At 41.6% G+C, this 14,393-nt stretch overlaps 1 protein-coding gene across 4 annotated transcripts in view; it reads left to right on the top strand.

The window, feature by feature from the left end:
- The window catches only part of PCNX2 (pecanex 2), a 324,094-nt gene that overhangs the window by 171,250 nt on the left and 138,451 nt on the right, over nucleotides 1-14,393 (top strand). For all 4 annotated transcript variants that reach the window (XM_008268254.3, XM_051821460.2, XM_051821462.2 and 1 more), the window contains exon 21: nucleotides 4,274-4,451. In XM_008268254.3, the coding sequence (XP_008266476.2) occupies nucleotides 4,274-4,451 (178 nt within the window). The remainder of the gene's footprint in view (nucleotides 1-4,273; nucleotides 4,452-14,393) is intronic.

Below are 14,393 nucleotides of genomic sequence, written 5' to 3'. Positions count from 1 at the left end.
AGATACAAGGGCTAGGACTCCAGCAGAAACAAATAAATAGTTCAGAGAGATCCCAGTTTAAAGTGATGTTACTCCCTATCCCTGTATTTTTTTTCCCAGACCCTAAAGTCAGGAAGAAACACCTTATGTATATGCCTTGGAATAATTTTAATTCACATAAGATTCTATCAGAATGATTTTTTGCAGGCTCTATAACTAATGGTTTGTTTTTCTCCCTGAGGTGTCCATCTGAGGCATTCTAAAAGAAAAGTCTCTCAAGCTTTCAGGCAGCCCGTTAGACTCGCTCTTTTCAAACAGGACAACAGGAGGCTGTCCAACAGGATTACTTTGAGACCTTTTCCAGTTAGATAAATCTGACCCTCTGCCTTTATTGAGAATCATTGTACTAGATGGTTAGATAGTGAACTCTTCAGCAGTGGGCACTGTTCATCCTCAACTTTCTGTACAAGTCCCCAGATAAATGTTAGGATGGGTAGATGGGTGGTGGAGTAGGGAGATGGGTGATTGGCTGAATTGTGATGTCTTGCTATAGATTTTTATTTCCCATCCTGTGTAAATGGATGCTCTGCATTGGCCCCAGGTCATTGTTCACTGATTGCTACTTAGGTAATTATAAAACCTTCAGCTAAGTATACAGTAATGCATGAACAATTAGCAGTATCCATAACTGTTTCAGTGCTATAAAACCCATGAACCTCAGCCCTTGCAATATCCCATGGCTTTAACGAGTCAATATTAGCAAATATTCAATCTGTTGAACCATGGTTATGTGAAAGAGAAAGTTAATTTTTTAAATGCTACTTAATTATTTTTATTTATTTGAAAGGCAGAGAAACATAGAGAGAGAGACAGAAGATGGACAGAGAGAGGTCTCCTATCCACTGCTTTATTCCCTAAATGCTTATAAGAGCCTGGGTTGGCCTAGGCCAAAACAAGGAGCCTGAAACTCCATCTGGGTCTCCCATGTGAGTGGTAGGGCTCTACTACTTAATTTATCAACCTGCTCCCTCCCAAGGTACACATTAGCAGGAATGCAGAACCATAAGCAGAGCCTGGACTCCAAAGCAAGCATTCCCTTGTGGGATGTGAATGACTCAAACAGAATCTTAACTGCTGCACCAAATTACTGCCCCAGAAAGTTAGAAAGTTAGATTGGACTCATCTGCATCTTGACTGGTTAACTGATTTCTCTCTCTCTCTCCTTTTTTTTTTTTTTTTTTTTTTTTTTTTTTTTTTTTTTGACAAGCAGAGTGGACAGTGAAAGAGAGAGACAGAGAGAAAGGTCTTCCTTTGCCGTTGGTTCACCCTCCAATGGCCACCACAGCCAGCGCGCTGCGGCCGGCGCACCACGCTGATCTGATAGCAGGAGCCAGGTGCTTCTCCTGGTCTCCCATGGGGTACAGGGCCCAAGCACTTGGGCCATCCTCCACTGCCTTCCAGGCCACAGCAGAGGGCTGGCCTGGAAGAGGGGCAACCAGGACAGAATCTGGCACCCCGACCGGGACTAGAACCCGGTGTGCCGGCGCCGCAAGGCGGAGGATTAGCCTAGTGAGCTGCGGCGCCGGCTACTGATTTCTCTTGAAAACCAAAATGTACCTAAGCTGGGGATACCGCATCACTGGGGCTCCTCCATAGGGCTCTGACATTTTTGTACCCTGAGGTGTGGTCAAAGGCGACTTGATCCACAGTCATGTTTTCATCCTGTATTTTCATCAGGGGCATTCGTTGTCCACTGGACAAGGAGGGCAAGCTTTGGACAATATCCAACTTTGCTGTAAGAATACTGAAGGATCTGTGTTGAGGTTCCAGAAAAACTTTTCTGCTCTTCCCAAATCAGAATGTAGTCAAGGGCTAATTTTTCTCAGAAGCCAAGTCCAAGCCTGACATGCGGGGCCTTGGGCAAGCCTCACCTCGCACATGCTGAGGCAGAGTGGAAACCATCAAAACCTGAATGCATATGAGAGTCAGGCATATGGAATTGCCAACATTTCATCTTGTTGATGACAAAAATGACAATTTTGTATTTGATAGGAGCAAAGACTTTAAAAGAACTTCTTAAATGCCTTCATCCTGGGATAAGGTATTGTTAAGGGTTTAGGGTCAGATCTAGGATTCTTCTAGGCTTAGGGAAATTGAGGCATGTCCCCAGGGTTCTGTACTTAGCCAAAGAAAGAAAACTCCAAATGCAACCATTCTCTAGAAGTTTCCTCACTGTCTTTGCGTTCCCCAATAGTGTGTTATAACTGGAGAGTTAAAATGTTCAAAGTTTTTTCTCAGAGAGGCCCTTCCGAAAGGTAGTTGCTTGCTCTGTTATGCTGTATTGTTTTTGTCATCTCTCTGCCAATTTAAAGATACATTATTCCTAGTCAGCTTTATCAAAGTGAAATTATACATAAAACACATCTCCCTATGCTGATTAAAATATAGGACTTGACCGGCGCTGCGGCTCACTAGGCTACTCCTCCTCCTTGTGGTCCTAAGTAAGACAGTGATGGTCTCTGACGATTTAACAGGAACTTCCTACACTGCCTCCATCTCAAGTCCAGTGATCTGTCTTACAGAAATATAAAAAGAAAGAACACTATATAATAATTCAAATCAACACAGAGAAATAAAAACCACCGGAAAGGTAGCAACATAGATAAATAAACAATAGGGGCCGGAGCAGTGGTGTAGTGGGTAAAAGCTGCTGCCTGCAGTGTCAGCCACCCGTATGGGCGCTGATTCAAGTCCTGGCTGCTCCACTTCCCACCCAGCTCTCTGCTGTGGCCTGGGAAAGCAGTAGAAAATGGCCTAAGTCCTTGGGCACCTGCACCCACGTGGGAGATCTGGAGGAAGCTCCTGGCTCCTGGCTTCAGATTAGCCCAGCTCTGGCTGTTGCGGCCATTTGGGGAGTGAACCAGTGGATAGAAGACTCTCTCTCTGCCTCTGCCTCTCTGTAACTCTGCCTTCAAATAAATAAATAATCTTTTAAAAAAAACAGTGTATTTTGTATATAACTTCTTTATCCTTATATTTGTTTTCAAATACAACTGCATAAAGCAAGAAGTACAAAACTATTTTTGAAGGATTTAAATGTTAATATAATTTTTATAAAAAAACAAAGGAATGAGAAGGTATGGATTTGAATTGGAGCCAAGATTTTATGAAATCTTGAAGTTAAATTAGTATTAATCTGAATTAGAGGCCGGCGCCATGGCTCAATAGGCTAATCCTCCACCTAGCAGCGCCAGCACCCCAGGTTCTAGTCCCGGTCGGGGCACCGGATTCTGTCCCGGTTGCCCCTCTTCCAGGCCAGCTCTCTGCTGTGGCCAGGGAGTGCAGTGGAGGATGGCCCAAGTCCTTGGTCCCTGCACCCCATGGGAGACCAGGAGAAGTACCTGGCTCCTGCCTTCGGATCAGCGCGATGTGCTGGCCACAGCGTGCCGGCCGTGGCGGCCATTGGAGGGTGAACCAATGGCAAAGGAAGACCTTTCTCTCTGTCTCTCTCTCTGTCCACTCTGCCTGTCAAAAAAAAAAAAAAAAAAAAATAGGACTCCCTAAACAAAAACATGTAGGAGTTCTGTTCTCAAAAGAAAATTCTGGTCTGTTTCTTGGCCCATCTCTGCTTTGGTGAGCTCCTAGGGCATAATAGAAGGGGAAAAATTATGATGTAATTATGAGTGAAAAAAGGGAGACCAGTAAACTTAACATTCACTGGGATGACAGATACGCTGAAAAACATTGGAAGTTAATATGTAAAAATAGAGATGGCTTAATTAAGATACTGCAGTTATCTCTGTTCAGAACTTAATATCAGTTACGGTTACATTTTTGATGTTGAAAAGCCATATGTTGAGCAGACTCCAGCAAAGGCAGCACATGGTCTGTTTCTTACCGGGAATCAAGCCTTCCCCAGAACCTGCCTTGTTGTTGCAGTGGTTACTTCAGATAAGCACCAAAGGAGCTCTGTGTCCTTGCTACGAACAAGAATTAGGAAAGCACATGAGGGAAAGAAATGTCAGTAGTGACAGAGTTTAAGTGTTTGAGCATCGCTTAGGACTGAGTTTCCATCCTGGCTCAGCCCCTGCGAGGCCTTAGTCAAGTTGCTCAAACTCTGTGAGATGGCGTTTTCTCCTCTGTAAAATGCAGACAATCACAGGGCTCACCATATTGATTTTTCTGCCTGGAAAATGTGTGATGCACAATCAATGCCCAAGAAATGTTGGCTTTTGTAACTCCTCTGTAGTTGGCATGCTGTCATTGATTGCTGTTTTTCTTTGCTTTCCAACAGCTGGGACATTTTTCTGATGATCATGGCTGGCATGAAACTGTTGCGGACTTCTTTCTGCAACCCAGTTCACCAGTTTGTTAACTTGAGCTTCACTGTCATCTTTTTCCACTGTGATTACAAAGATATCTCAGAGAGTTTCTTACTGGATTTCTTCATGGTGTCGATTTTATTCAGCAAGGCAAGTTAATTGGTTATTTTCTTCATTTTAACATTTTTTTCAAGAGAGCACTTCTCATCAAATGTTTAAGAATCGAAAACTTCTTCTTTACCCTCAAAATGAGAGAAGGAAATAAAATGCAATTATGTATATATGTCACATTCCTACTGCCATTTTGGGAAAATTCCCCATGAAATATATGCGTATGCCCTGTTACCTGCTGAAAATCACTAAGTAAAATTAATTAGCCATTATCATGACTTGAAATTTTATGCTCTTTGTGTTAATAATCTCATTATACATCTGCCCTTTATCTTAAAATGTGCTGCATTTAACGAAAGAAGACAACCAGATGTATTTATTTATTTATTCCATTTTTTATTTTGTCTCTTGAAAGTACAGTTTTACACCTTATACCAAAAGTAGGGTCCCTTAGAGTATTTTCATTTCATGAGCTTGTCTTAAGTCCAGGTTTCTTCTTTTATAAATTTGTGCATGGGCAATGTGAAATCCTAATTACAATTCAGGCAAATATAAGGGGATGTTGTATAATATCTGACATGAGGGAGATAAAATTATCTGGACACTTGGCAATGCCTCCATGACTATACGTACTCTGCTGTCACAAATCGAGGACTGTAAATGGACATGGAAAGAAGCTGAGACCCCTGCTAGTAAATGAACTCAGGTTAATAGCAGCCACAGGGTTTCTACCTGAGACTAACTTAACCAACACCTGCACCCCTTTGGCCAGTCATTTTTAAATGTTAATGTTTTTCCCCTATGAATTTTGTTTTTTCACCTCTTTATGAATCAGTTCTGTTCATCATTATGTTTTCCTTATTAGTTCCCTTTTCTTTCTATTGTCTTTCTTCTTCTAAGAAGAACTGAAACTCTCATATTAAAGGAATTCCATGTGTACCAGTCATCACTCCATTACTGCATGCAAGTTTCCTCTTATAACTGAGCAATAAGTCTTCCAGGCACCTGAGTCCCTCTTGTATCATCTTCCATAGGCTCCTGATTATCATTGTGCAGCCTGTCCCAATCTTCATATTTTATTTCAGACCCTGACTTGATCGCCCAGGCCACAAACATGTGTTTGCTGTTTGTGTGAGTTCTACTTGGTTCTTAGTTACTTTGTCTCATTTTTCCACTCAAATCACAGGCTTCCTGATTCTGTTTTCCTTCATTATGTATCAATTCCCATGCAAATTGTATCCTATGATTTTAAATGCATTTATGAAATTATTATAAATTATTATACTGTTCTGGGGGGTAAGGGCTTCTCACCAGATGTGAAATGCTCCAGAATAAATTCAGTTCCAGACTCTGGCATTATTTATATTTTCACATGGTGACATTTATGAGTACTTCCAAAAGTTCATGGAGACTAGTATTAAAATAAACATTTTTAGGGCAAATATCTTTGAAATCTTTACATTTTTTAAAATAACATGCATTTCCTATGAACTTTTGAAAAGTCCTCATACATTCCTTTCTAAACCCTAGTTTCCTGGAAAATAATGTCAATCTCACCCAACTGTTGAAAGGATTCACTAATGTAAGTTTGTAAGTAGATCCTATTCTCCAGTGTATTAGTAGGAAGAGAGAAGCTGTACAGTGTTTCTGAAGGAGTGTGGCTAGTTTTTCCACTGAACTGTCAATTTAGTATCATTTTACGTAAATGTATATCCCAGGTAAACAGAAAACATGGCAGAGAGGAGTGAGAAGTCCTACCATGAAAATCTGAAGTGTGGCTTCTAAATAGTTCTGCAACTGCAGTGGGAGCAGTGACTTTCACTGGCTGGGGCACAGGCAGCCATTCCTCATCTCGCTGCCTGCTGGCCAACTGGAAGCAAGCCATTGCTGAAAAGATGTGGCCAGATGCATGTGCCAGTCTATGGGACTTGTGAGGACATAGAAAGGATGTGTGTGTTGCTGCTGCTCATCCTTGTTGTCCCTGAGGACAATCAGTGCCATCCTGTGCAGGATGAGGAGGGTGGGACCTAATGGAACACAGTCAAAACCAAATCCAGGAAAATGTAGCTGCTGCAGGCACTTGACTTTGCCTTCCCCATGATCTTTTTTGAAGCACTAAATAAAATACTAATAATTTCAAACAGAACTGTAGTAGCAACCTTCTTATTTTCATTCACACATTCACACACATAATTTGAATAACCTGCTTTTAGTCTGGGAGAGTCAACAAATCTAAAAAATAGCAAAGCAAATGAGACTTAAGATGGAGAATTGGCATGATGTATGGCAGGTCGGAGAGTGTGGGTTCTGAGTCCTGGCCCCTCTAAACTCCTCCTGGTACCAGGTCATTCTTGATATTGAGAAAGCTGGCCACAGTGTGTTTTCCAGAATGAAAAACAAGATCTTATTCCCTGATCAAAACAAACAAATATGTATCAGTGACAGAAGCCAGCAGTGGTGAAGAAAAGCCTACATTTTTTGTCTCTTAGGAAGGTTTTGCCAGAAAATCCCAGTGATGCCTCTTCTTTCTTCTCTTCACTTTCATATATATATATATATATATATATATATATATATATATATATATATATATTTTAATTCGCTTTTAATGTACTTCCTAAAGGCTTTCAAGAAACCTCTGATACTGTGTTTGGAGGCAACACTGTTATCTTGTTTTATTACATACTCTGAGGTTTATTTGTCTAGTAGGTTCATGAGTTCTGCTTACAACATCACCTGACCATTGCAAATATTGTTAAGCCCTTCCACAGGCTTGCAACCATTTGACTAAGTAGAGAGTTATTGTTAACCTGGCCACCCCCTCCCAGAAGGGCACTGAGATCATGGAAGAGATATTTGAATGGGCACATGGTTTCCTTGAAAGAAAGGGGCTGCATAAATATACAACACATTGTTATTCTGAGTCAGTTGCTTCTAATCTTCCTGGCTTTATGGGTAGAAAGAAAGGAGCGAGGCAGTTAGAGAGATGATGCTGGGAGGCCTGAGAAGGGAGTAGGTGGCTTCCAGAGGGCCCAAGCCTGCCTGTAGGTTATTCCTCACCTCCTAGAATTCATTAAAGTGTGGGGGATGAATATTCCTCAGTCTGCCAGAGCTGTGAAAAAAAGGAAATACTGAGTTCCAGGTCCAGAGTCTATCAGGTCAGATTTAGTGCAGCCCAAACATTGACATGGTCTATGCAGCTCTTCATAGTGGATGGCACCCCAGGCGTGTGGGTTTGTGGGGGACAGGCAGTGAGAAAGTAGAGCCCCTGCATGTCCCATCAGAGATGTGTGTCCCTCCAACGACACCTCTGCAAGTTGCATCACCTCCTCACTTCCTCACTTCCTCATTCCCACAAGCCCCCCTTTCTTATTTACTTCCCCTTCTCTCTTTTATCCCTTTAGTCATTCATTTCTTTTAAGATCTCATGCAATTCACTGGCAACATTTCTGGATTTGTCTTAGTTTTTGGAAATAAGACATGCAGGTAAGGGTATTTGGTTATAATAGGAACAAAGATAACAAAAGTTCTTTCATGCTATCCCACTGGCCTTGAAGTAAGTTCTTAAAGATCATTCAGTCTTGAAAGTCTTAGAATCTTTTCGTTGTAAGAGGATATAGAAGCAAAACTTGAAAAAATCTTGCCATAGATAACCCTGCCAATGTTTTCAGAATGCATTAAATATGAGATTCTACAGGCCATTAGTTCAACAAGGGGGCTAGTGCTTTTACCATTTAGGAAATTAAAATTAATGTGTGAGGTTGCTTTTATGATAAATCTTTGTTAACAGTTGCACCCAAACCCTGATGAGTGGCTGTGTTATGGATGACTGCAATTATTGTTCAAGTCATTTGAAATCAGTTTCTATGGCATTTTCCTTCATTTTGTGAGTATAGGTAGAAAGTCTTGGATTAAAATGGGATCATATTTTTAGAATGCATACATTTTACAAAAGTATATCTTCAAAACACTTTGTTCAAAAAAGGAGCTGTTCATTCATTGAACTTTGGTTAGGTGCCAGGCATTGCACAAAGTACAAAGATTATTAGTCATGCAAATGACAGTAAATCCTTGTCTTCCACTTTCCACAGGCAGACACAATTCTGAACATTGAGCATATTAACTCAGTCTTCACAGCAGCTTTGTAGTTGAGGTACAGGTGAGGGAGCTGGAGCACAGAAATTAAGTGCATCGCCAGTTGTTCTCATAGGTATACAATGGAAGAACAGGAACAAACATGTAGCTTAGCACTTAAGATGCCTGTGTCCCACATTGGAGTGCCCAAGTTTGATTCCTGGATCCAGCTCCTGACTCCAGATTCCTGCTAATGCAGTCTCTGGGAGGCAGCAGTGATAGTTCAAGTAACTGGGTTCCAGCCAGTCAAGTGGGGAACTGGTTTGAGTTCCTGACTCCCAGATTTGGTCCTGGCCTAGTCCTGACCATTGAAGACATTTGAGAGTAAACCAGCAGATGGGAGCTCTCTCTGTCTGCCTGCCTCAAATAATAAAGATTAAGTTAAAAGTGAATAAAATAGGACAGCAGGATTCAAACCCAAGAAGTCTGATTCTGAGTCTGCATTTTATGATGCTGTCCTCCTCCCTTCTACTTGGGGTGTCTGAGAAAGGAGGCAGACAAGTAAAGAGATAATTACATAGCTATGATAAGGGAGGTGACCAGGACATAGTTTCAAGAGCTCACATCAAAATACTACCCAGTCCAGCCTGGGAGAATCAGAAACAAAGGTACTTACATTGAGATTTTTTTTTTTTTTTTAGATTTATTTATTTGTCTTTTATTTGAAAGGCAGAGTTTCAGAGAGGAGGGTGAGGAGAGAGAGAGATCTTTCACTTGCTGGTTTCCTCCACAAATGGCTGCAATAGTTGGGGCTGTGCCAAGCAGAAGCCAGGAGCCAGAATTTTCTTCTGGGTCACCCTGTAGGCACAGGGGCCCAAGCACTTGGGCCATCTTCTGCTGCTTTTCCAGGCGCATTAGCAGGAAGCTTGATCAGATGTGGACCAGCCAGGACTCAAACCTGTGCCCATATGGGATGCTGGCGTTGTTGCAGGTGGTGCTGACTTTACCAGCTATGCCAAAATGCCAGCCCCACCTTAAGTTTTGAAGAGAAAGTCAGGCAAGAAAGGGAGGGAAAGTGAGTTACGCAGAGGAAACTGAGTGTGTGAAGTACAGAATCGAGAGAGTTTGGCATGTTCTGGGTCCTGTGAGATGCTTGAGTTCAAGTGTGAAAACATTGGAAGGGAATGGGTGGTCAGGGTATGAGCTAGGAAACTGCAGGTGTTATATTAGGTCAGATCTTGAAGGACATAGCATGCTGTTCTCGGACTTAATTGCTACATCAGCTGTAGGTTGTTAAGCAGAGGCATAACAGGGTCAGAATTGCACTTTAGAAATATCTCTGTGAAGGTAAGAGATGAGCAACCATGGAGTCCTGGAACTGGAAGGATGCTCTTGCAGTAGTCAGAGAACTCAGGATGAGGACTTGCACTGGGGTAGCATAAGTGAGGAGAAGAAGGGGACAAATCCCAGCAGTGTGTAAGAGGGAGAGTGACACATTCAGTGACCATGTGGTGACTATGGGAGAAAGTCACATCTGCAAGATTTCTCAGCACACTTAAAATACTGGGTAGAAGATGATGTCATTAACCATAGTAGGAAATGCAGAGTGAACCAGTGGAGAAAGACATTTTGGAGGAAAAGGATGTTGATTTTAGGTGTGCTGAATTATGCAATGAGAAGCAATGAAGACTGAAAATAAAAAACTTGGAAACAATTTTTCCTATTTTAATTTTATTTTTATGAGAGAGAGAGAGGAGAGAGAGAGAATGTTCCCCTCTGCTGGTTCACTCCCCAAATGTCCACAGTGGCCTGAACTGGACCTCAGTCCAGGAGCCCAATTAGTTGAGCCATCAGCACTATGTTTTAAGGTCTGCATTGTCAGAAAACTGGAATCAGGAGCCAGGGAAGGAATTGAACCAAGGCACTCTCATTTGGAACACAGTTGTCTTAACTGCTAGACTAAATATCTGCTCCTTTAATTTTTTTAACTTACATGAGTAATACATAAATACATGCTCTTTATAATAAAATTAGTAAAACTGTCAGGATCTCCCCCTTCGGGAACTGGCCGGGTTACCGTGAAGGAAGAGTCGAGGAGACTGAGGAAAGTCAAGCTAAACACACTTTATTGGTACTCTAGGCGACTAGGAGGAGAGATCTCTCAAGCCTACTCCTGGGGGCACTAGGTACTACGGACCAGGAGCTTCTCCTCGCGGGCACTAGGCACTACGGACCGGGGAGAAAGGCTGAGCAACCTCTGGTTTACAGTGTCTGAGGGTCCCCTTATATACATTTCTAGAGGCTAGCCCCGCCCACATTCCAATCCCCCAGGGTCCCATAGTCATGGCAATGACAGTTTGTGGTTAGGCCATCTAGTTAGGCCTTCCATTTTCAAATCTTACCAGCTAGGGTGGTTACCTTTCTACTTTTCTTTCAAGCTGAGCTACTGTGCAGTTACTTTCTTTCAAATGGACTACAGTTACTTTGTTTCAAACACTACAATTACTTTCTCCATGAATGGTTCCCTAACAGAAACAATCAAAAAACACAAAGTCCATTTTTATACACATTCTTTAACCTTATCCTTATTCTATGATAACTCTTTTTTTTTTTTTTTTTTTTTGACAGAGTGGACAGTGAGAGAGAGACAGAGAGAAAGGTCTTCTTTTGCCGTTGGTTCACCCTCCAATGGCCGCCGCAGCCAGTGCACCGCGCTGATCCGATGGCAGGAGCCAGGTACTTATCCTGGTCTCCCACGGGGTGCAGGGCCCAAGCACTTGGGCCATCCTCCACTGCACTCCCGGGCCACAGCAGAGAGCTGGCCTGGAAGAGGGGCAACCGGGACAGAATCCGGTGTGCCGGCGCCGCAAGGCAGAGGATTAGCCTATTGAGCTGCGGTGCCAGCCCTCTATGATAACTCTTAAAAGCATTTTGGAATAAATTCTCCCAGTCCTCCTGTGTATTTACACACACACACACACAAATATGCAAACATACAACCACAAATTTAAAATATCAACAAGTCCATCCTTTACATGTCTTACACTTCCATTTTTAAATATCAAAATTATATTTAAAATATGTCTCAGAGAACTTGTCTGATAGGATGTGTAATGTTGCCTCTTGCTTTTGACTTCAACACAGTATTCCATAGCACACAGCAGAATGTGACTAGTCATTCCCCTATCAAGAGGCATTTGTTTCAAAGCTTTCTGTGTTCATTGGGACTTCTGTGGTCACAAATCACAGAAACCCAAATGAAACGGCTTAATGAAAAAAGAATTTAAAAGATCCAGTAAATGATTGGATAGTCCAGAGGCTCAAATGATAGCATTGAAGTTCTTTTTTTTTTCTTCTTCTCTCTTTTTTTACATATGTTGGTGTCATTCTTTGACTCTTTCCATAGTGCAACAGCTCTGGTCTTAGCAGTCCTAGGTTTATACTATTTTATACCTGCTAATCCCAGCAAAAAGACAGTGCATCCTTCCTGACAGTTTCTGCCAAAGTCCTGAGGAAGGGCCTTAGTGGCTCCTTTTGTATCACATGGTCTTTCCAGAACCAGGTCCAGTGGCCAGAGGGGTATGAGTCCTCTAGCCAATGAGTCTTGAACTACTTAGCCGCTGGTAAAACTTGGCCAGACTACAAGGACTGGAAATCAAGGAGAGAAGCCAAAAGTGGCAGATGGTCACTGCATTCAACTCCAAAGGCCATGATTAACATGCTGGCACACATGAGTATTTCAAGAAGCACACAGTCCTAGGATTGAGCTAGATAAGTCAACAGGGTAAATGTGAAAGGGTCTTAAGACAGGAGCCCTCCAAATTGCTTGAACTTGTACTGCTCCCAACAAGGGTGACCAGAAACTAAGAAACAGGTTTAGGAGGAAGATGCAGTAAAAGAGATTGAAAATGTCTCATGAAACAAGATAAAGTATAGTGTACTGGAAAACAAGAAAAGAGTGATCAGCAACATCTTAGACCTCACAGATATCAAGGCCTCAAAGTGGAATGGTGCCACTGGATTTAGCAACAGAGATGTCCTTAGTGAGAACAATAGCACAGTGAGGCTGGCACTGTTACAGCCAGTGCTTCGGTGTTTTGTTATTCTTCTATATTACCAGTTACTATAACTTGTTACTGTAATAAAACACCCAAGGCATGGTCTCTCTCTTTCCTTATAAACTCTCAAGGATTCAATCACAGAAGCACAACCCTAATGGCCTAATCCAATGTAAGCACTTCCCAGAGGCCCCACCTCTGAACACCATGACTGGATGAAGTTCCCATCCTCTTAATACCATTAACATAAGACTCTGGGGACCAAATTCCTGAGTTCAGGACTACAGATAATCAAATTATGGCCTCCTCTTTGTATTCTCTGTACCTTTTGCAGTGCCCTTGCTATGGTAAGCTTTAAATCCTTGCTTATAAATGACCAGGAATATTCATTGACCACAGGTCAGTGTATTTAAATGTGGATCTTTTGAGGCACTTCATAGCATGCTATTCAGTGAAGCTGTCTCTAAGTGAAAACACCACAATCACAACCGCTTTAGGGCTGTTGATACTTTATTGGCTTAGAAGAGATGAACAACTCTAAACATGATGTTCCTATTATGTATGAAAGATTTAGTCTGCTGGCTTGCCAGGAATTTACATGCCTCCTACGTGTGATGTGAAGGCCAGTATTCAATGTTTACTTAATAACACAGTCTCTAGATTTGAAATGCAGGCGTTGACATTTTTAATATAAGAATTGAGTTTGTAGGCATTGTCAGCCAGGAAAATCATGAACAACAAATGTTTTTTTCCCTCGTGCCTTTCACCTTAGCATGCTTCTTTCTGCTTTCTCTGGATTGCTGGATGGTTGCATCTGCACCTGCTTCCTTTTTAGGGTCATTATGTGGATTAATTCTCATTATCCTGAAACAAAGTGCTGCTCATAGCGTCTCTACATTATCTTTCTGGCAAAATAGTTTTGACTGATGCTCCATTTTCCACTTTCACTTTATTTTTAGCTCACTTCCCTCACTGCACTGAAGAATGGACTTGTCAGATTTATTGATCTTTTTCATAATTCTTGATTCTTCAGTAAGATCATTTCACAGTTTTCTCTCTATTGCACAAGACTATCCTTCTTAATAACATCAATCCATGAGGCCTTTATACTCTAGTGTCCTCTCTGTACACTGTTCTTTATTTAAGTAAATGATGTGTGTATTGATAAAACCTAAATTGTCCACAACTTTCTATAGGAAATTTTTCTGGCTCACACACTGGCAGCTTATTTGTCATTGAAGATATTATGAGAAAGAAACAGTGAAAAGAGAAGGAGAACCGGAAGGAAGGCAAGAAGGATCAGTGCAGTAGAAACTTCATATTCAACAAAATTTGGCAGATAATTGATGAGTTAATTGAAGAAAGTAAGCAAGAAATACTAATAAATGATTTGTACATACTTAATCATTTTTAATAGCATAAAACGTGTACACTAACTCCCATTATAATTCTTTTGATGGACAGCAGAGACTTCTGTTTTTTAAATTAATTTAGTTTTTAAAGCTTTATTTGTTTATTTAAAAGGCAAAGTTACAGGGAGAGAGAGAGAGGCAGAGAGTGACAGATCATACATTTTCAGGTTTACTACCCAAATGGCTGCAACAGCCAGGGCTGGGCCAGGCTGAAGTCAGGAGCCTGAAGCTTCATCCAGGTCTCTCATGTTGTTGTAGAGGCCACATACTAGGGTCATCTTTCACTGCTTTCCAAGGCACAATAGCATCATGGGAGTTCAGTGTTACAGGCAGCAGCTTAACGCACTACACTCTAGAGCTGGCTCCCAGAGACTTCTCTTTGTGTAGGAATCCACGGAGTAAGGCTCTATGTATGATTAAAAATAATTCATTAAATA

Source organism: Oryctolagus cuniculus, chromosome 13, assembly GCF_964237555.1.
Source record: "Oryctolagus cuniculus chromosome 13, mOryCun1.1, whole genome shotgun sequence".
Lineage (NCBI taxonomy): Eukaryota > Metazoa > Chordata > Mammalia > Lagomorpha > Leporidae > Oryctolagus > Oryctolagus cuniculus.
The sequence above is the reverse complement of the archived record's forward strand: the minus strand, read 5'-3'. Positions and strand labels throughout refer to the sequence as shown.